Source organism: Colletotrichum godetiae, assembly GCF_030913485.1.
Source record: "Colletotrichum godetiae strain CBS 193.32 chromosome Unknown BDP55scaffold_47, whole genome shotgun sequence".
In the NCBI taxonomy this organism is placed as follows: Eukaryota; Fungi; Ascomycota; class Sordariomycetes; order Glomerellales; family Glomerellaceae; genus Colletotrichum; species Colletotrichum godetiae.
Window position 1 is genome coordinate 215,832 of NW_026851295.1, and position 22,046 is coordinate 237,877.

General features: G+C 51.9%; 5 protein-coding genes across 5 annotated transcripts; 1 reads left to right on the forward strand and 4 right to left on the reverse strand.

Annotated features, from left to right (window-relative positions):
* Positions 1-184: 184 nt before the first annotated feature.
* On the reverse strand, positions 185-1,456 carry BDP55DRAFT_696864 (uncharacterized protein; the record flags this gene model as incomplete). The annotated part of the gene is made up of 1 exon (XM_060577619.1): positions 185-1,456. The coding sequence occupies one exon, from the start codon at positions 1,454-1,456 to the stop codon at positions 185-187; it is 1,272 nt and encodes a 423-aa protein (XP_060425438.1).
* A 10,813-nt stretch (positions 1,457-12,269) lies between these two features.
* BDP55DRAFT_529771 (pyridoxamine 5'-phosphate oxidase-domain-containing protein) lies at positions 12,270-13,142 on the reverse strand (the record flags this gene model as incomplete). The annotated part of the gene is made up of 1 exon (XM_060567834.1): positions 12,270-13,142. A coding segment is annotated over one exon (873 nt), but the record flags the coding sequence as incomplete, so codon positions are not given.
* Positions 13,143-15,339: 2,197 nt separating this feature from the next.
* On the reverse strand, positions 15,340-16,712 carry BDP55DRAFT_676193 (uncharacterized protein). The gene is made up of 4 exons (XM_060575796.1): positions 16,527-16,712; positions 16,084-16,456; positions 15,705-15,993; positions 15,340-15,632 (listed from the first exon to the last, which is right to left on the reverse strand). The coding sequence occupies exons 2-4, from the start codon at positions 16,373-16,375 to the stop codon at positions 15,446-15,448; spliced, it is 768 nt and encodes a 255-aa protein (XP_060425440.1). The 5' UTR covers positions 16,376-16,456; positions 16,527-16,712; the 3' UTR covers positions 15,340-15,445.
* A 723-nt stretch (positions 16,713-17,435) lies between these two features.
* BDP55DRAFT_752919 (uncharacterized protein) lies at positions 17,436-20,085 on the reverse strand (the record flags this gene model as incomplete). The annotated part of the gene is made up of 5 exons (XM_060580678.1): positions 19,540-20,085; positions 19,073-19,448; positions 17,801-18,986; positions 17,618-17,740; positions 17,436-17,577 (listed from the first exon to the last, which is right to left on the reverse strand). The coding sequence occupies exons 1-5, from the start codon at positions 19,585-19,587 to the stop codon at positions 17,436-17,438; spliced, it is 1,875 nt and encodes a 624-aa protein (XP_060425441.1). The 5' UTR covers positions 19,588-20,085.
* On the forward strand, positions 19,905-21,630 carry BDP55DRAFT_560506 (uncharacterized protein; the record flags this gene model as incomplete). Its single annotated transcript, XM_060569996.1, has 3 exons — positions 19,905-20,088; positions 20,143-20,548; positions 20,601-21,630. The coding sequence occupies 3 exons, from the start codon at positions 19,905-19,907 to the stop codon at positions 21,628-21,630; spliced, it is 1,620 nt and encodes a 539-aa protein (XP_060425442.1).
* Positions 21,631-22,046: the final 416 nt, after the last annotated feature.

Consider the following 22,046-nt stretch of genomic DNA (forward strand, 5'->3'; position numbering starts at 1 on the left):
CCCATGTGCCTTCTTCAGATGGAAAACCCACTAACCACCCACCACCACCTCCCGCCCGGTTTTTTGTTTTTCGTCGGTCCCGACTAATGCTCCTCTGTTCCCCAGTTGAGGCCGTTTCAATCATTAAGATGAAAAATGGAAAAATATGTCTTTGTAAATGGGTTGCGAAATTCAATGGTGGCATCTAGCCGCGCATCGCCCTCGTAGATCGATAGTTCAATCGAGGCGGCAGGGTTATCTCCATGTCGTCAATGCCCTCGTCGTTATCGGCCTCAATAGGCCCGTCATCCGCCTCGAGAGGCTTGGACATATCCACCTCAATTGTCTTGGCGACTGGCGTTTTGGTTTCGGCCTCAATCTTTGCATCAACTTCAAGCTTCCTTGGTGTGATGGGTGGGTTGCTGTCCTTGGCGGCCGTGAGCTCCCGCCGCATGCTCGTTGGTCGAAGAGTCCGCACCTTGTTCGCCTCGTTGGCCGCCTTGAGCAGCTGGGGCTCATCTTTCTGGACTCGTTCCATTTCCTTCAGGGCTAGCTCCTTGGTCTCCGCCAACCGACGTTGGATGTTGCCAACCTCTTCTGAGCACTCTCCATCACGCAGGAACTGATGTGCCGCGTGCTCGCACTGATTTTGCACGTATTCGAGACACTTGTCCAGCTCGTCGTACGCATCCGGACCACCCTCGCCCATCATGGCGCCACCCCGGCCGGCCTGTCCGGCTCTCGTATATGAAGGACCTCTCCGGCCGCCGGGTCCCATCCGCCTTGTGCCCATATACCGCAAGGACGGCAGCGCGTCGGAGGCGTTGTTGTTGGTATCTGGCTGGAGGTCGCCAGCCTTATCACCGTCGTCGTCTTCGGGCAACTCTTGTTCCGCCAAGCGACGAATCTGTGCCACTTTTGCTGCCATCTTCGCCTTCCGCATCAGGTTGCGGCTCGCCGATACAAACTTGACCAACTCTTCAAAGAACAGTTGCACATAGCTGTCGTAGTAGACCATGACCAGCTTTCGTGACCGGTACTTGATCGGAGCGCCTTCCTCGACTGACAAAACCGAATTCGGGCGGGGTCTCTTCTCTACGACAGCACGGGCTCGGGCTTGTGCCAGGGCCATCGCTTGCTCGGTCTGTTTCTTGAGGGCAGACGGCGTGCCGCTGCTCGGGCTGGAGGGTTGGTCGTTGGATTTCGGTTCATCCTGGGGAGGTGTCTTGGCTCCAGTGACTCGTTGGGCATCGGCCTCTTCGGCATTGAGTTCGTCGGCTGTTGGGGGTATGGCATTGGCAGGTTCGTCCTTCGGCTTTAGTGATTCGGTAGAGCCGCGGTTCTTGATGGATCGCGTCGAGCTGTCTGCACCAAGGGCAGCGAGCTCGACTTGGCGTTGGTCTATTTGGTCCCCGAGTTCGTCGAGACGATTGAGCCAATCGGGGACATTGTTGACGATGTTCTTGAGGGCGTCCATGACCAAGTCTTGGTCTTCGTTCTTCTGTGAGCTGGCCGTGGTTGCTACAGTCGAGAACTAGGCGTTGAGTGTTTTGGGGACCCTCAACGTCTAGTTGCAGAAAGTGTGGCAGGTTTGGATCGGGATGTTGTCGAGCAATGGAACGTAGCAGCGAATGCAGCAGGTTTTGAGGGGATTCTTTGGTGGATTCTGGGGCGATGATCGGCGTTGCAGAGTCGTCGACAGGGAAATGTGGGAAGAGAGGAAGAGATCGACACGGTTAAGGGTGAAGCATGGTCCGCCAGCAAGCGTTGGCGTGTCTAGGCCCTCTCTCTCTCTCTTTTGTGACTGTATTGGTGCCACAGTCCTCGAGCCGGTAGATAGATGCTCAAGAGTTGTTGGTTCCTACGACAGGCGATGCTAGAGAGAAGAGTAAAAAGAAGCCTTGCGCTTGGGCTTGGGCGGCAATCGTAATCGAGACTAGCGGCGGTCTCGTGCTGGCAGAGACGTAGCAGAAGTGAGTCGGGCAGAAAACGATAGGCAGTAAAAGATGTGAGGAATGTTGTGCTAGAGGCGTCGGCAGAAAAGGAGCCGTAATTGGACGAGTGTGATCGGCAACTAGAAGCAGAGGCGAGATCTGCGCGGGAAGTCTCCAAGCCTCGGATTGATGGAAATGGAGACGAGGGTGGAAAAGGGTAGGTGAGATATAAAGTAAGGTATGTGGATGATGAAGGATGGATCGGTGGATGGATAGGCAGGTAATAAGCGTGGTAAGGTAAGGTAAGGTAGGTTGATGGAGTGGAGGGACAGAGGCTACAGGACAGTAGTAGGGCCTACGAGGGTCAGAAGAGAGTTAGGTCGGTGTCGCTCATGTGTGAAATGCGGCCAAGTGGATGTACCGTTTCTATGCCTTCGTATGCTTGGCGTCAAGGTTGGGGGTCAAGGGCACTAACAGAAGCCGCTAGCGCTGGGAGGGAAAGGTGAAGAGGAGAATTTCGGCGACGGCTTGTTTGTCGAGGTGAGGCGGCTTGATGCTACTCTGGAGTTTGAGGGGAGTCGGCAGGGGGGGAGGGACTCGTAGTGTTTTCGATCTCAACGGCTGGATCGAATCGAGGGTCTCAAACAAAGACTACCGTGTGTCTGTAAGGTACGGCGCGGATGTGTTGTATGGAGTTTATGGCGAGGTATGTATATGATTTCTGCAGGAAGAGTGTATTCGTATTTGCTTCCGGGGAGCGATGGAGAGAGGGGTGGTACCAATGGCTCCGATGCACAAAGAACAGAGAAGACGAAACAAGACGGAGGAAGGAGCATTCAATTATGAGAGAGGGAGAGAGAGGAGGCCGAGTTGTGCGATGTGAATGAAGTGGAGGATGGTGGGGTGGCAGGGCGGGCAACCGGGGAGGCCAGGGACTTTGTTCAACAGCTCAGGAGGAGATTGGAGAGGGGAGAGAAAGGGCGGTAGAGGAGGAGTAGCAATGTAAGGCAGCCGTCAAAGAAAAAAGGGACTGCTGCTGTTGGTCTATTACTGATGGTTTCCTGTGTATACGGAGTACGGAGTACTGTGCCAGTATCTATGCGTATGTGTATCCGTAGGTGTGTGTATGCGAGAGCGATGCAGATGGGATGCAGATGGGATGCAGCCAGTGCAAAAAAGCAGGAGAGGAGGAGAAGGAGAGGAGACATGGAAGAGTGAGGACTTGTGGAGTGTTGAGGTACGTACTCCGGACTGGTAGCATGGAGTTCTATCGTGAGAGAGCAGGGGGGGGGGGTGAACTGCGAATGAGGAGAGCAAGGAAGGACGAGGGACCACACTGCATCGCATCGGACTGGAGACTGGAGAGAACGAGTGAGGAGATGGCCGGCCGGGCAAGGGCCAAGGGGACACACACAGTCAGGTATAGAAAAGCCACGCCCCTTGGGGGTGAAGTCAGCGCGGCGACGGTACGTATCCACACCTTCTTTCCGCAAAAGACGGGGGTATACTGTTGTCACTATGAGGAAGACGGAAGGAGCCATGGATGATGGACCTTGGAGAATGGAGACTGGAAGGAGACGACGGGAAGGAGAGGAGAAGGGAAGGAAGGATGGATCGAAGGAAGGAAAGAAGCGCACAGGGAACCTTCCAACCTCGTGAACCGGACGGTACGGTACGTACCTTACTCTATACCACCACAAAACACCTCACCTCAAAATCAAATCCAAGATGGAAGGTATGGATTACCTTATGGTGCGGTGCGTACCTGCCTGCGAGTACAGAGTACTGTGAACGACTATTCCATCTTCATCTGGTCCCATTGAATCCCGGATTCCCCTCTTCAACGGGCAACGTCCATTCTGCTCTTGGTCTCGCTTTCGAATCGAAATCGGACTGCGCAACTGCAATACGACCTACAAAGTTGAAGGGCTTCGGCTTCGGCTTCGAATAGACGGGTGCCGGGGTTCGCATGTACCTTCTCGACTTTGACAACCCGCACTCTGCGCTCAATGTACGGTTTACGGTTGACCTCGAGGCTTAAGGCCGATGATCGTTTCGGAGACTGCTAAACTGCAACGGGCTGCCCACACCCATTCACCCACACATGCAAGGGAGAATCGGAAATCTCCATCTTCGGTCACCACAAGACAGCAGCACCCTGCACATCCATGCCCATCTCCATCTCCATATCTGACAGCGGACACTCACGCTAGACGGCGACTTGAGACGGGGAATGGCGGCTCATCGTCTTTCTAAGTCCGCCTCATCCCCATAGTACATGGCACTACTCCGTGCTGGCAACTCCATCCACCTGCAGGCCGCACGCCGCACGCCGCGCGAAGATCTTGAGCTTTGCTTTTCTGACGGGGCCTGCCGCCGCTCACTGGCCCGTGCCTAGTCTTCGACCCTCCCTCCCAATTCGAACCCTTGAAGTCCCTAGAGAATATCGGATCAAAGCAACATCTTCTTTACTGCTTCCTACCACTCGCCGCACCCTCACTGCGAAGACCAGCTGTCACGAGTGAAAGGTATCTTGGGCTGCTGTCCAACAGCTGGCTGCCAGTGCTTCAGGAACAGAACGTGGTCCTGCGTGAACATCACGTTGGTGTGGTGTTCTGCATCGAATGCTCCATCCATCCCACATGGCTTCTACGCGGCAAAAGTGGTGGGAACGCTGGCATGCCGCACAGTACGAAATTACGAACACAAGAACTGCAGATCCCAACCCCAGCCAACTTTTCCCTACGGAGGACTGTCTATGGAGTACCCGTCCGGAGTACCTGCCTGGAATATGGAGATAATGATGGGGTTTTGAGGCGGTTGGCTCAACGGTCGACGTTCAATTTCATGTCTCGCCTCTAGCGACTATGGCAGTGGGGCTGAAAGCACGCACACACACACACACACACACACACACACACACACACACACACACACACAGCCAGTCTATCAGAAGTCCAACAACACATGATTACTCATGCCGTTAACAGAACCCAGCCTATTTTACGCGATACCACCAAAGGCCTTCATTCGCAATACGGGATTGAAGTCTATCCGTCAACAGTGCGGATGAAGTTGCACATCCCCCCTCCCTTCGGGCAGAACCATACGGGAGTCTGGTTACTATGAACTCATCATTTGGGGTGCAGCCATCCATCCATTGGACAACACGAAATCAAATTCTCAACTGCGTGAGCATGGTGTCCCAGAACACTTCTTCTCCTCACATCACGGCTCTCCACATGCGCTATTGATGACTGTCAGAGACAACGTTACGTACTTGACCTTATCTCGACCATTCCGATTCGGATCGAGGCGTTGGTTTGCGGCCACGGATGGCCAAGCCCCGGCGGCCTAGCACTGACATGCAGCTGCACCGTTTTACGGCAACATGCAAAGTGCGGCACGGAAGTGGCAGAGTCAGAAAAAGCGCCTCCTCCGGCCGCCCAATGTACCTGACAGACCACCCGGCTATCACCCATACGATACATCCTGTGCAGGGCCCCCGACTTCGAGAAGGTTTACGGCCGTTGCTTGTATTCGTACTACACCACACGCCTAGGCTCCGCGTCCTATTACCTCGTCGACTTGCAGCCTTTTCCAATAGCAAGGGCTACGCTGTCAGCCCTCTCTGGAAAACACACAAAGGCAACAAATCTGGCTGATGAAATCTCTGCCTTTCGTTGCTGCTCAATCACTCATCACACAAGCCTCGAGGCTCCTCCCCAGGCTCCTCTATTGCAATGATGGACGCCCAACATCTCCAAACAGCGCTAATCAGAGACACACTAGTGGCCTGCCCCGAGACCTAGTCTTGCAAGAAAATGACGAGTCGTCAATTTTCTCGTGCTCCTAGTGCGCTTCCACCTAGCGGTGGCTTACTAGCCCTATCACGATACGGGTTCAGCACATTGACCAAACCTTCTTGGGCAGAAGCCGTCACCGCCCCAGCCTTCATACAAATTCCTAGTTTCTCACGTCGGACGTGGCTCCGACATACGGTGCCGTCTCCGCCGCAACTTTGCACGGGCGCCAGTGGACCATCGACCGCCCTTGCCGTGTCCGTGCTTGAGGTCTTATTAACAGCGCCAATAATAAAGAATAGAATACAACCTAACATCAGGGCCTGCGACTGGCTGGCGTACGATCGGCGCTGTTGAATTGCAAAACTGCAGAACCCTCGCGCCGCCGTGCCATTTATTGTCTATCACGGGAAGAATACCGCCTGCCGGGCAATGCGAGCTACCGGGTCGGCTGCCGGCCGAGAAGATCAGCGACTGCTTCGTACAGATACGACAACGCAAAACTGCCACGAAAGCAGGCCCGAAAGGACCAAACGGCGAAAGGCGTCGATGATGCTAAGGGCATGGATCACACCATATGAGCCCTCAGCCCGCTGCTAGCTATGCTGCGAAACCAAACCAAACGCACAATACATCCGGCCATTCTCATCGCTTAACTTTTGATTCCTTCAAGCGGTTTCAAAGATCACAGTCTGCTGCAACCCTCCTGTTCTTCCCTTCCCGAGCAATCACCCGCTTGACCATGGCAAACTCATTGACGGGCTCCCAATACCCAGGCCAGGCAATCCGCAATCTCAAAGTGTAGGATAGGGGACCAAGCAGAGTGTCTTCCAGACCTTCTCGAACAAATCATTTAGCGGAGACAAGCCAGGATGAAACACTCAAAGCAACGGCCCCTCGTCGATCGCCATTACTAGACCTATTCCTTTTCGATAGGTCTACGGATACCCATAGGTACTCGTACGGATAATACTCCTACATGTTCATTGTGGCCGCTGGCCCGCGGCTTCAATTTCGCGTCTCGTCCACGACCAGGGAGATTACCCGACTTTATTCGTACATACTAACAGCTCTGATTACGACGATTGTGAGGCGAAAAGGAGACGCCGTAGAGTTCGATCTCGTAGCTCGAACCTTTTCCGCCGGCTATGACCTTGTATTGCAGAGCTGTCCTTGTCTGGCTTGTGCCTAGAGTTCATAACAGCAACACAAGGTCCAGGGTAACAAGGTCAAGTGCCCAACGCTGGCGGCAGTCAAGTGATGACACTTTCTTCAGTGGTAGGTCTTTAGCTCTCAGCCAAATTGCCTGTGGCCGCAGATGTCGCTCAGAGCCTCAGAAAGACATCTCCCTTCGTCACAAATCGCACACGACTACAATGCTCTCGTTGGTGAGAATCACGTCTATGCCAACAGCCGGGCCGCAGACTTCCAATAGACGAGGCGGCGCAGCCCTCCTCGGTCATCGACCAAAGCGGGGAGACGACGCCGTTTCTGCATCTCGTGCATGCAACGGACACCTGTCCATCCACTTGATGCCTGCAGAGTGCAATTCTCTCTTGCGGCCTCCTCGTCCTCTCGGCTGCTCATGCATGCCGCTGCAGATCAAGCGGCGTGCCCGCCTCTAGTCCCAACCATCTGACCCATCATTCATCCAATTGATTTTATTTTGATGCGCTGGCGGTTTTGCCAGGCCGCAAGCAACTTGCTCTGTGTGTCTTTTTCTTTCTTGCTCTCGGCCCCTGCGCATCCTATGCCACCCGATATGTGCTCTCACTCACAGATGTCTACATGAGATGAATCGCAGGCGGTTTTCGCCGACAACGGCAATGTATGTCAATGCCACTTACCTAGGGAATACACGGTCTCTTTACAGTGCGCGAGGCGGAGTGAACACAGGTGGCTGGCAGGACTCACCTTGTCAAGACTCAACGGTCGTGTTCGCGCGCAGATGACGGTTCACGAAGCAAGCCACAATTGCCCGGCTAACTGTCCAAGAACCCCACGTTGTCCGGCTTTACACGGGGTTTGTCAACGAAGGGTTTGAGAAAAAGAACTGGGATATCCGGCCTGTACTTGTATCCGTACACGCAAGCCTCTGTAGGGTGTGTCTAGCCAAGGTGGTGGCAGGCACTCGGTGAGCGCATCAGTTAACTCTGCTGAACATATTCTTACCCCGCGAACTTGTTGGTTACAGCCAACTGAAATTTTGGTGTAGCAGAAGCCCAGGCTGTCTCCAATCGGACCGTCTAACTAGAAACAGTCAAGCGAGAACACAAAAAGACAAGAAGCCTGTCGATTGTTGCGAATGAGCTGCCCGGCTCCCTCCGCCCGGAGCAACCGGGACAGTGTCAGGCAATTCATTGAGGCGATGACCTAGTAGAGGGACCCGCGAGACAGTCGATAGTGGTGCCAGGAAGTCCCCGGCCAAACTTTCAAGATGCGCCAGCCAACCCTTATCAAAACGGCTCCTACAGCTGGGTATTTGTCCGACTCCTACGATATAGAGGTACAAGCCGTCATGAAGTTTGCAAGTTGCCAACGAGAAAATGTGCACCAGCCCTGTATCTCGATGAAAGCGGCAGCGCCATGGAGTCGATCATATTTGAACGCTAATCATTCTATCTGTGGCGGCAAGCTTTCTAAGCGGGCAGCTGAGGGTTTATGATGCCAGTCGAGGTCGGCCAGCTCTTTTGATATCATCGCGGCCCCAAGCACGGCGGGCGGGAACTGCTTTGCCGCATCCTGAGCAAATGTGTCCCGGTGGAACCCCTTTTGCAGACTCGCTCCCATTCGCGGCAAGCAGAACAGGGCAGACAAGCCCTTGTTCATGTTGGGAGTTCACGAGTTGAACATGCCATGCAGCTCATCGGTAACGCGACAGGGCGAGAACGGGGTACAGGACCCGAAAACTACGGTGAAGCATCTTCAGCCATACAAAGACGCCGAGCACCCACACGTCCAAGTTTGTGTAGGGAACGGCGACATGCATGTTGGCTGCTGCGTGGTTTGCAAAATACCATGACGAGCGGCAAGTTCCTCCGAATTCGATGCGGCGCCCTTTCCGATCTGAGAGAGATACGATTCCACTCGTACAGGTGGACAAGAGTGGTTGTGCGTATCAGAACAGTCATCAATCTGACGATTGACACTGCATGTTGTTGCTCATAGCTCATATCCTTACAAGACACACATTTCGGCATGCAACCCTCATCCGTGTTGGGACTGACTTGCGAACTCAAGACGGCTCATCGCATTCATCAATCAACATAGCTGCCGATGCACATAACCTTTAGTAGGAAGAAGCATTTCCTTCCTCGTGTGGCTAATCTGCAGTAGGTAACTCTGCTCTTTCTTCGGAACTCATTCTGAATTAGCACTCGGTCCTCAAGTCGATCCGCGGGACGAAGCGACTACGCGTACGTGTTCGAGATGGCCCAGGAGGAACCTTGGCCGAGTTGCAGCGTCGACAAATTAAAGTGTCTGAGGACGCACGAGCGCTGTTTTACTCGCAACTGGGCTTTTCCTCGCAAGCTCACCATGACGGGGCAGAGGCCACTTTGAAGCTCTGATCGATCTGAAGTTTTCCTCACACAGTGACAGTCGTTCTGCGAAATCATCTCTCATCTGCATGTGAACCTCCCAGGGGGCTATCCATACGCAGCAACAGTCTCCGTAGCTGCCCCGCTTACATGACCGGCGGCATCTCCTTTGGAGGTGAGATGCGGATATTTTTGGGAGGGAAAAGGGCCTGCAACAAGGCGGATCCCCAAATGGAATCGTTTTACTGCCTACGATCTGTCGACAAACAACGGGACACGCAGGAGTAGGAGACAACGAATCAACACAGGCGAGCTCCATCAATTCACGGCACATGATTTCGTGATGCTGCCTCGGCGGTTAGGCGAGCAATGCATGTGCCGGATCGTCTTCCATTGGGGCTATTGGCTTGTGCGATGCGGAGATGATCGGTGGCCGGCCGCTGATGGAACGTCGCCGCCATTTGCATCCGGCATCATCAACAGCCTCACACGCAAGTGGGAGACAACTGATGAAGCGCGCGCGGGGGAACTTCCGCAGTGAATGAAGGATGAGCTCAGCTGAGAGCTCAGTGAGCTGCCACCGCTCACGTCGTTTACGAAAACAACTCGTCCCCGTCGCGCGGTTTAGAGTTTGAGAACCCTGGCTGGCCATTGACGAATCCAGTGTCAGAACAGGGCCTGTATTGTTCGCGCAGTGCGCGCCGCTGTTGCAAAAAACTCCGCGCGCTTCCGCCAACGCCCATCAATCACACACTCGGGATGGAACAGTCTAGTGGCAGTTGGCATCGAGTCACCCACAGCATGCAGGGGATTCCGATCGCTAGCTGCAGCCCGAACTATACACGGATGCTACATTTTGCCCTGACACATCCACGCGTTCAGACAACATGCCGTACGTATTGCCTCCAACGCGAGGTCAGAAACGGCGACTTGTTGAACACGCCGTTGCCGTCGCTGTTCACGAAGAAGGGCAGGGGGGCCGGGGTTGAAGGGAGCATGTCCACGAACCTGCGAGGTACAGATATACTTCCGCATCTTGTCATCGCACATGGGGCTGCATATCCTCTTCGTGGGGATGGCCTGATATCTGCTGCCCTTCCTTGAGTCTCGTGTCTCGTGGCCTAGCAGACCCGCCGGAATAAGAAGAAAGCAGGCCGCTGGACAGTGAGAAAGAGCAAGAGAGTGAAAGATGCCTACGGAGTGCGGAGTGCGCAACTTGCAAGGCCAGACTTGCCCCTGCTGCCCTTTGCCTTCGCCTAACCTCCTATTCAACTTCTTTCTCCCTGTAATCACGCTACGCGCAAAATGATGGCCGCCCGCCCGCCAAGTGTTCGCGGAAGCAGCGCTGCTAGATCCGGAGTGGGGAGCGTTCTCCTTTGTGGTTTAGAGCTATCATGGCTGCCATGTGGAATTGACTGACTAGCAACGGGGACAGGCTTGGAAGTTGTGGCTTTACGATTTTGATTTTTTTTTCTTGCTCTCGAGGGGTTGGTGGTTATCGTCTGCTAGCGTCCTGCCCACTCAGAGCTTCGACTGGGGATGTTCATCCGCTCATCGGTGCGATCACCCTATTCGGGACGCAAACCCCGTTTGATTTCGTTACGTAGCAACGAGCAACGGGACAAGCCTGGTGAGTGAGCGATGACGAGACGTGGTCGACGAGCGTTCTTCATCTCGTTTCAACCCCGACAAGTTGCTCAAGATGAGCCCCCTCCATTTTCTGAAGCTTGCCTGGGATCGGCTGACTTGCAAAAAAGTTGGAGTACGAGCTTGGCCGTCCTGATCGAAAGTGCCATGTGGTTCGTGGCAGGGCTATCCATGAGCGGCCGTCTTCGAGATGATTCTTTGTCGATATTGCTCTTCCTCTCCCAATTTACCCTTTCTCTCCCCCCCCCACCGGGTCAGAATTACTGTGGATACTAACTACCGACCCGACCGTATTCGTAGGCCGCGTTGACGAAGACTAAAGACCAAAACTAAGATTGAACCTAAGCTTCCGACACGGACGGCAAGCAGCAATGCCCGCCTCGCGACGTCCTTCTTCACACATGATTCGGGAACTTATTACCATATTTGGGACGTACGCGCCGCATCGCGATCACGCAAGCCCGCGCGTCCAGCAGCGGCTCTGTCGTGGATATGCATAGTGATGGTCACTCCATACGCAGGCGGCCGACTTTTTGACCAAAAGGGCCCCGAAAAGTTGCAACATGTTACAATAACAAGGTCCTATCCGCATGGGTCCCAATTCGCCAACTCGGACTTCATGGGGAACCTTTCTTTCTCTCCTTCCTCTCACATGTGTGTGAACATCTCCCATCCCCCGCAGTCATGCAGATCCCATCGGACGTACCATTTTCCTAAAAAGGGGGCCGGTTGTTGGGGCCCGCTGAGTACCACTCTTGAGTCCTTGCCCAGCTTTACGTACGGAGACTTGGTGTTGGAACCAGTTGTTCAGAGACTCTCTTTCTCACACCCCTGTTCCAACAGCGCCAATAAATGAACAAGGACTACACAGTACATCGGGCGACGAGTCGCAATGTGGATGATGTGTCCGGTCTTTTTTTTTTCTTCCTGATTGACCGGTGGACTTTCGAAGAGGGGGTGTAAGCACGGCACGGCTCGGCCTGATAGCTTGACTTTTTGGTTTTTCGACATGCGACATGGTACCTACCAGTAGTCTAGTACCTACCTCACTCCATAGTCAGCCATCTGCTTTTTGGCTGACGAGTCTGACCAAGTTTTGAGAGGGTTTCGGTAGGTACGGAGACTTGGAAGTCCAGTCACTCAGTCTGCTGCTTGAGGCTAGCGCTTCGTTGGCACATCATCCACGTTTTGAGGCGCAAAGGGTTGTACGATCATGATGTGAAGGCGCGCGTGAGATGGGCTCAGAATGACGATGTTCTTTGACAGGTTGCGACGCCTTTTGTTGGAACGTAAAGTCTGTAGACAGTAATGTGTACAGCTACCTTGCGGAGCAGCTCGTCTATCCCAATCATGTTCGCTGAACCTCTCTACGGCCACAACTCAGTCTTCTCCCACCCATTGACCCTCTCCGCACCACCCTCCGCCTCCCCCTCCGCCTCGGCCCCGACGTACCGGTAAAGATACCGTCTCGGGTCCTCCGAGGCGCTCAAGTCCGTCTGATCCACCTCGGTAGGCACAATCACCACAACCCGGAAATTCTCCCTCGCCACCTCGTCCTCCAGATCCTCGACCTTTTGCCCCAGCTTCAGCGTGTCAGTAGGCGGGTTCGCGGCGCGGGATGTCCCCGGCTCCGGGTTCCGGAACGTGCCGCGCATCATGGGCGATAGGTTTCCAAAGTGCGCGGTGATTTCGCGGGAGAAGGACCAGTCTGCTTCCGAGGTGCCGATGATGGATTTTCCCTCGGGGATGTCCTCTTCGCGGCGGCGTTTGGCGTCTGCTGGGGTGACGGAGCGCATGCGAGCGAGGAGGTGGGAGCGGAGCGCCGTGGAGGAGTCGATGTCCGGCCCGAGGAGGTAGGCTTCGCCACGGATGCGCCATTGGACTTTTGCGTTCGTCCAGAAGCAGGCTTCTACGGGGCCGCCGCCGCCTGATTTTGCGGATGAGGCTTTTCCTCCGTCGGTGCCGGTTAAGAAGTCGGGGACTTTGGCCATGCGGGCGTCGGTTGTTAGGGTGAGGAGGTCGGATTCGTAGAGGGGCGGGTTGAGGTCTGCTGTGTTTTTGGGGTTGACTGGGAGGGAGGCCCAGAGGCCGCGGAAGATTACGGTGCGGAGGCGAGGTGTGAGAGAGGATGAGCTGGATGAGGCAGAGGTGCCGGAGGATGAGGAGTGGATTGTTGCGAGGTTAAATTCTGGTGAGGCCATGTCGGTTACGTTTTTGAGAAAGGGGGCGCGCCAGGGCGCTGGGCCTGGGGAGGCTTTTGAGGTTGATGGGGAGGAGGAGGACATGGTGCGCGGTGAGCTGGGGGAGGGTTGGAGGTGGTGGGTTAGTTGGGTTACGCGGCGGGTTGAGAGGGTTCGGATTGTCATGAGGTTGTTGTTGGCGATGGATTGAGATGGAGGGTTGATGGATGTGGATGAGGTGGATTGTTTTATGAGTAAGGTGAGGAATGTCGTGTGAACGGTTTTTGAGGTTAGGTTTTTTTTTTTTTTTTTTTGGTCTATGATTCATCATTGAACCACATGGTCAGTTGCGCCAGCCTTCACAGCAGAATGGAAATTATAGGTATCTTGTTTATTTGAGATATATGGTCATACTATCCTTGAAAAATAATGATTCATTTCGTCCTTTGAAATTGTGTTGAGACGAGTTGGAAGTGAGATTCATTGTTGACGTGCGAGATTTGGCGGGGTCGTCCGGAGATACCCCGCCGTCGTCATGACGTGGGTGAGGGCGTGGAAGAGGCGCGAGTAGAAGATTATGTCAAGTTCACAGTCCTGTTCTTGGACCCGGAGCCATCAGCAACAATTTTTCGAGGTAGGATGCCTTCGACTTGGATTTTTCAACTATGGACAGCGTACCAACGCAATTGCCGGGGTGCAGGGCAGCCTCCTTCCACGCATCGGACAATTTCTTTGACGCTTCCACGTCGCTTGATAATTCAGACGTCAACAGCCTTCGCTGCGCGGGACTGTAAGAAAGATTTTTAGCCAACTAAAAGCATAAAGGGCAGTGTTGGCCAGGTGACGCAGAAATACAAACTTACCTCATGGGCGTAATGCTTTCATACAGTTTTCCGTGGTTCGATAAGAACCTCTTTTCGGCTTTGGGGTTGGAATATTTTGCGTCTTGCAACTGCATCATAGATATTGTATCTGCTGCTAAGGCTAACGTAATGTCGCTAATCTGGTCACTGCCGTTCACAGAGGGGTCCGCGGAAGGGGCGTCTTGGAGAAGTTGACGCAAGGCTGTAGTAGTATCTGAAGCATCGCTTCCCCTTTCTTCTAATGCTGTCTCGATATATCCAGGAAGTCGTTGGAGCTCGTAAAGTGATGTCTCTGTCCAAGTCCACGGAGCCAAGAGCCCTATTGAAGGGGCGAGATGATTAACTCCTATCAAGTAATAGGGGGAATCGTCCCATGGTCCGTCGACGTTCTGAACTTGTGATTACTTGCTCGACAGTAGAGTCACGGAGATTCTTCGTAAAACATTATAATTTTCCTCTTGCCATGAACTCATCGGCTCCGGATGCATGTCGGAGCTGTTGTTGGGGCTCTCAGTGGGATCGTCATACCGTTTCTCATATTTCTGAAGTCTGTCGAGGCTCCTCTTCAGGCTGTCAAACTCCGGCTTCAACTCTGTGCCTTCCTTGAGATATTTTGCCATGTTCTCGATGGCGACTTCCGAGACCAAGGTCGTTGCAGATGTAAAGCCGTACAAAAAATCCCCTGCGTTGATAGACAGCTTCTGGGCTGCCTCTGCCAAGTATGAATTCACGTTGTTGTGTCGGTCAACTTGATTACCGCTGTTTGACGGCTCCATCTTGAATAAGGCAAGTAGGGTAGGTGATGAAGATGAGAAAGAGCTGATGAACATCGGAGCGGCGAGCTACGACAGGTTATATGAACATATGGAGGTTCAATATCCGCTCTTCTTTGTTAGGCATCTGCATACCTATGGCCCCTGGGTCTTCAGATCAAAGTAACACTGTGCATGTTTCTTTATTGACCTTAGTACGTCAATTGCCATGGCCATCTTTACCAGCCCCAACGGTAAACACATGCATTGATGCGTTCCTATACACAAACGAACTGGATCCAAGTTCCGATCGCAACATGACTTACCATTAGATTGTGAGCTTTGGAGGTGTCGTGGGGAGATACTCCGCTAGCGTCACGACGTCAGTGAGGGCATGGAAGAGGCTCAATTACATAGTGGGCGGCTCTTTCTTGGGCTGATGAGAAGAAGCAATGGAGTAGTCTGACTTTGATGACTGCAAGATGCTACGTTAATGGCGTTGTCTTCTAAGTTGGACTTGCCGCCTATTCCTACGACTCATTCAGAAAACTTTGAGGTGCAGAGGTGTAATATGCCTTAGAATGAACAGAGAAATTCGGCTTCTTATTGGTTGTTAGTGAAATGGAGTGAGTGAGTTGCCAATCTTGATTGTATTGAATATTGACTTAATAATCTAGCTTGCATGTTCACTGAGTGTCAAGTCCCAGGCTTGGGCTGGAATACCTTGGCCATGTCTCTTCTGGCTAGGTCAAACATTGAAACGATTGTCTCCGGAAGTCCTATACAGTATGTACCCAAGCAGCAGAACATCTTCCCCAAACAGGTTTCCAGGTTCTGCTGGGCGGAGAAGGCGAGACTCATACCACGCCACCCGCAGTCTTTCTGACTTGCTGTACGAATCACTTCCGAGTCGATCGAAACCTTCCCTTGAGATCCTATCGAAGTATCAGTCGAGTGAAAAGATACACAGAAGCAGTAGTTCAGATGGCACATAAATTCACACATACTTGTCCCAGTCTTGCATACCCTTCGTTAGCATCATCAAGAGATTGTGTTCCGTTTCGAGGTTGAAGGGATAACAGTCATGACCGGACGAGACTTGCAACAAAGACATGGTGTCTACTATCAAGGCGATCGTGATTTGATCGATATCGTTCTTGCCCTTCCAAGAAGAGTAAGCTGAAGAAGGCGGGCTGCTTTTGCATTCGGCCTTTGTCTCCTCGATGAGCTGAAGCAGTTTCTCGGTATCTGGTGGAGTCCAAGTAATATGCCAAATACTTGGAGCTACTAGCAGTCCTAAGCGCAATGTCAGATGATCAACCTCAGAACCTCCATTCAATTTCGAGGGAAAATCTTCAAGTTTCCATAGGTGCTCTGCTCACTTACTAGAATTAATCGTCGTCGCAATCCTAATCAAAATCTCAAGCTTTTTATATCGCGCCTCTTGCGATAGCCTCGAGAACTGACAGCCCACCTCAGTGATCAAATACTCTTCTCTACATTTTCGAAGCCTGTTGAAGCTTTTTTGTAGGCTTTCAAGCACGCTTTCTCGCACTTTATTGCCCTTGACCTCGGGGGTTAAAGTCGTGGTTATGGCTTGTAAGATCCTGGCCGTTTCGTCCGTTAAGCGTTGCATGAGGTTCTTTTCTGAATATGTCTGCTGTGTCTCTTCTTTCATGACTGATAGATCGATTCGGCTTAGCTTAATTATATCGTGGCCTTTTGGTGACTCTATGCAATGCAAGAAGATGACGAAGTTATATAGAATAGAGTTAATGAACATGAGACCATAGTGAGGGAGAACAGGTTACATAGAAAAGGAAGCTCACAGTTCTTCTTTGTTGAAGAGCCTAGGCACTTTTGCTTCATGGGCTTGTAGATGAAACCTACGCTGTTCATGTGTCTTTATTGATGTGCATTACCTTTCAGATCCCAGTCGCTGATCGGGTATCTTTATTGATCTATGTTCGCGGTCAGTCTGGTTAGCCAAGGCAGAAGATAGCGGTACTTTGTTGCATGTAACAAGTTTAAGTCAGATTCTCATAGTGGGGTGGCTTACGGCCATATGCTGAGCTTTTGCAGAGATGTTGTTAGAGAGACACCCTGCTGGAGCCATGACGTCGGTGAGTGCGTGAGGCTCAAGCACTAAATGACTTTTCATGCCCTGATGAGAACACTCGACAGAGCAGCTCGGCTCTTTTTATCGAGCACTTACTCCTTTTTCTGCTGCGTTTCACTCAAGTTCAGTATTGCTGCGTTCTCACGAAACCGGCACAGGAACAATTTGTAGTATGATATAGGTGGCCTCGACTATGGTTTCAGAACTGGGCATCTGGTTGCTTCCCCCTAAGATGCACTAGGTATTCCATTTAACTATGTGAAACTAACAACTCTGTCGATTAAATCTTCAGTTCACTGGGGATTCCCAGACTTGTCCTGCGACATTAGTGCCGCCGGTCCTTCCCTCGCCTTGTTAGCTAGTGAAAGGTCCTGCTCATTCCCATCGATCCTTGTCGGAGTGAAACCTAATCGCCATATTTGAATTCCCGCTGAATCTTAACCGCTTATATCTTTATTTATTCCATAGTGTGCAGATATTACTTCATTCATTCTGCGCATCGCTTCATGTATCTTCGGGAGAGCCTCTGCATCTATTTCATTATCAGAGGCCCTGGAAGATTGTCAGATAAGTGTCAACATACGCATCAGCAACATGCGGAAGATGAAGAAGAGCAAACCTACTCCGATTCATAGAATTGATCTTGTGTCATCCCTCTTGAAGGTTTGCGAGTTTCTTGCATGGCCTTTTGGAGCGGGGGTGCTAGCTTCATCAACAAGGCAGCGTCTTCCTCTAAACTTCCAAGAATTTGATCGAGCGTTCTGTCTTCATTGTATGGCACAGCCCGAGGCGAAGGCTCACTCTCTCGGTGGCCAACTTTCGTTCAGTTTGGCAAAGATATTCAAAAAATATTGACTAAATTTCAACTCTGGAGCATTCGACAAGATATCCGTCGCTCTGGCGTAGAACTCTTGGAATTTCATGCTGCGATAATATGAATCAAGTCAACAAGAGTACTATGACGGCGAGGGGACTATACCGTACCTTTTATTTTGATATGCATCAATCAGTGGTCTGAATTCGTCGTAAAGCTCAGGCTCTTGGAGTACGAATTCATTAATATAGTGTATAGTAGTATTGAAACTGAGATGAGTGGCAATCGGCTCAGAGCTTTGCCCATCATCTGCAGTATGCGGAAAGCCTGCATCACCGACCTGTGCTGCATTGGTTTTCTCGGATTCAAGATCAACAGTTTCTTCTTGCTGACTGGTGTCTGATGGCTGGCTCTCTGTGTCCGAATCGGGGTTTGACGGGAGAGCTGCGAGAGAGATCTCCTCAAGATGACCCCCGAGGTGATTGAGGATAGCGATCGTGCCACGACCAGTGTTCTTTCGGCACAATGGGCACTCAGATTCTTTCCAATCGAGCGAGTCAAGCCCAAAATGGTCGAGGGACAGATGTGAGATCCAATCTCCACGAGTTCTGAAGATGCCTTTGTGCCTACATGAGGGCTCCAGGCATTGCCAAGGCTTCAAATCGTTGTACAGGTGCCTTTTCCATGCAGATTTAGTTTGCGCGATAGTGGGTTTGCCACATGCTATACAGAGAAAACTTGAACCATTCATAGCCGACTTGGGCAGGGGTGGTAAGCGAACCGAAGACCCTTTATCGCCGTGGTATGACATGATTGTCTCAGCGTAAGACGAAGGAACGGATGATCCAAGGCCTGAATCTTGGAATTTAGAACTGGTAGCATCCGAATCTCTGATCTCATGCAACAGGTCAGATCCATTCAGCAGTGCCCGAACTCTTTTGTTCCTCCGCTTTTGTCCTCTCAAGAATCGATTATAGTTGGCTTTTCCGAGACTGATAATGAGATTGTCATCTGCATTGGGAAAGCGCTTGCTGATGAGTTGCTTATAAGGCTCATGCAGTTCCCATTTGTGCAAAGACGATGCAATCGATTCCCTATTGTCCCCGGCATCCAGGATGGGTTCAGAGAACAAGCCATCGAGGTCCATCAAACTTTGTGTGTCTGTTTCAAGATCTGCTGTGATTTGCATGATATCGTCATCATCATACTCGGATGATCCAGTCGAAGATTCGCTCTTTGGATGATCGTCTTCGGCCTCTTGGATCAGTTGCCGCAGCTGTTCTACCATATTTGTAGCACTCTCCGAAAGTTGCGTCTTTCCCAAAAGGATTGTCACCCATGCTGATGGTATGAGCCCTGGATGTTGGAAATTGATAATCAGCATCGATGAAATCACGAAAACTCAGTTTCTCTAAATTCTCGTCAGTGGATTTCAGACTTACTCTCAGTAAGAGTTGATCCTATGCTACATAGAATTTCAAGCGTTGCACCTCGTAGCCGACTAGATCGCTCGAAAATATCATCGGAGGCTCCGCTGGAAATTCCGTATCCGTCTGACCAGAGCCGAAGCCTGTCGGAGCTCCTTCCAAGACTAATGGCGTATGCATGTGACTCTGGAATTCCCTTGGCTCTGTCTATCAAAAGTTTGTTGATGTCCTGAAATACAGTGATCGTTCCATCAGTCAGGCGTGCAACGAGACTAGCACCCACATGAGGTGATTCCCCGGTCGCCGCGCTAAGGAACGACCGGATAAGATAGTTTGTGTCGATGGTCTCTTCAGTCTTCAGAGAGTCCATTTTTCTGGCTGATAGCAATAGCTGTGAGGGAAGGCAGTGAGTGAGTGTGAAAATGGCAGGTTAGAGCGGGGTATTTCCAGCAAAATCGCCAACCTGTGTCGTTGAGGCGCACCGATGCTTCAACCAATGAGCCAACGGCTTTTACCTCCTGACATGCCATGTTGGAGCCCACAGCCTGATCTTTTCCATTTTGAAGTGGGAGAAAAAAACCTCATATAAACGAGAGGATCACGATCTGGGACCTCTGGACAGTTTGTGCCAATGGATCCATTTTCTTTGACTTTGGGCCTCTTGCCGTTGGTCGGTGGAGCAATGAAGGCATGCTCTGTCGTCCGCAAGAAATTGAAGAGCTTTCGCCACTACTCGCGAGAGCTCCGGCGCATCCAAAAGCAAGTTGACCGCCAATGGAGCTTCTTCACGAATGAGATACACCTGCTGCTTCGACGGACCGTTGAAGATGAAGAGACAATCACATTGATGCTCGGGAATGAGGACACACAACAATGGCACAGCAGTCAGATTGAGAAAGAGATGGAGAAAGCACTAGGCAAGGACTATGATGTTTGCCAGGGTGTGATGGAAGAGATTGCGTGCACGGCGCAAAGCTTTCAGGACGAGTTTCGCTGCTTCGATGAGCTCACGGCAGAATGCCGACAGGCAAGTGGAGAGTGGCATAACCCATCATTAGACGAGAGGACTGACTTGCCATCATAAGTACAGGGTGAAGGTCTCAAAGACGCAGTGCGACGCCTTCGCGGACGAGTGAAAATCACACTGGATGAGTCCAAGTTCGAGAAACACATCCAAGATCTGCGGGCGTCCATCGACGACCTCAAACGTATCCGAGAGCAAAGGAGCGAGCTGAAGCGGCATCAAAATGAGCTCGTAGCAACAAAACCACCTCGCGGGAAACTGAGTCAAGAATATGGGCATATCAGTCAAGTCAGAAGGGCATCGAGAGCCTTTCACGAAGCCCTTGCTCAAGCTTGGTCGACCAAGAGTGCTTCCGCGGAGGTACTTGACATGCGCCATACTGTTCGACTATTCCTAGACACCACAGTCAAAGACGATGTTCAGATGCATGTAGCTATCTCCTGCATGGGCCATGAGCACGCTGATAGGTGAGTCCCAGGCTCTTATTTTCGGCGTACCTTAGTGTGCTAAAGATTATAGGACTTTGGCACCGGAAAGGTTGGCTAGAATTCTAGTACGATCACAGATACGGACCTGGATCGACGCTGAAACTGAAGACCCTACGTCGGTTGCACCTGATCCAGACGGAAATCCCCGACAGAAACGAAGAAAGGTGCGCTTCTCGCAAGATGTGCGAGAAGAGACCTGCAAAGATGATGAGTCTGACGTAACGAGGGGTGTTCAACATCACAAAGACTCCGTAGTCAACTTGTGCTCAGAGGGGCTATGCCCAGCCTTGAACAGCGTCTTCAACTTTGCATCCGGAGAGGCCTTTAGCGACCAATGTCTAGGGTACATCGACAGCTCATCACAAGATCCCTTCCGGCATTCGATTTACCCAGGATCCGTGGACAGTCGCAGCCAATTGATGACTATTTCTCAAGGTCTGATGTCCATGAACGACGTGTTGATGACTCCCGCCGAGTCTACACTTTCCATTATCGACCAACTCAAACTGGCTCGTGACATGGTGAGCGCGGTTCTCAAGTTCTACTCCACGCCATGGCTGAGAGAGTACTTCACTCTGCGGGATCTCTCTTTTTTTCAGATGAGCGGGGACTTTTCTAGGTGCCTTCGGACCCTCCATCTAGGCTTCGACTTTGTCCAGTCATCCGCCGCAAACCTACCACGGAGCATGGACGGAATAGAGGCGACAGCGATGCCGGACAGCAGCGACGGCAGCCCTGGAGAAGTAGAGACCGCTGTCGAGCGCGCAAAGTTGGAGTACGGTATCCGTAACCTGACGCTTTGGAGCCTCGGCATCACTCTGCTTCAGATCGGACGGTGGTCAAGCCTAGAAGCCCCGGAAGACGTTCTCAGCGTTCGCAGGCTATCGCGACAGGTCCCTACATTGGGTCCGAAGTATAGGGACCTCACCAGGAAGTGTCTGGAGTGTGATTTTGGGTTCGGCGACGACTTATTGAAGCCTCGGTTGCAGCAGGCAGTGTATGAGAGCGTGGTCTGCGAGTTGAGTGATATGATCAACACCTTGGATGTCAGTGATGATTAAAGATGTCGGGAAGCTTACTTCTTGAGATTGGAGTTATATCGGGCTAGAAATAGTCAACTTCCCAATATACAGCCTGAACGACCACCACAACATGCCATCAAGTCGCTTCAAAGCATTGGTATTTTCTCGATACATGCTAAGAAAGGTTGTCCATGACCATGTGCCCTCTCTTCCCAGGAAGCTGAAACAAAACATCCAGGCCGAAGACCAAAAACTTCTCCCCGATATAATGCAGTTACTCACAGCTCGACAAGCTCCCCCGGGCCACGCTTCCATGTCCAGCACCTGTTTTCACATCCCAGCCTCGCATATAAATTCCCACCAAATGCGGTACGCGAATGTAGTACAGGCAGAGCTATTCGGTAGGCTACTTTTTCAGGGCCTCTGGGCTCAACCAATCAACGGCTACCTCTCTC

Coding starts and splice junctions, on each gene's coding strand:
- BDP55DRAFT_676193 (XM_060575796.1), bottom strand. CDS start 16,375: ATGAAAGAAGAGACACAGCAGACATATTCAGAAAAGAACCTCATGCAA. Junction 15,994..16,083: donor TGCGACGACGATTAATTCTA/GTAAGTGAGCAG, acceptor CATTGCGCTTAG/GACTGCTAGTAGCTCCAAGT. Junction 15,633..15,704: donor GGTATGCAAGACTGGGACAA/GTATGTGTGAAT, acceptor ATACTTCGATAG/GATCTCAAGGGAAGGTTTCG.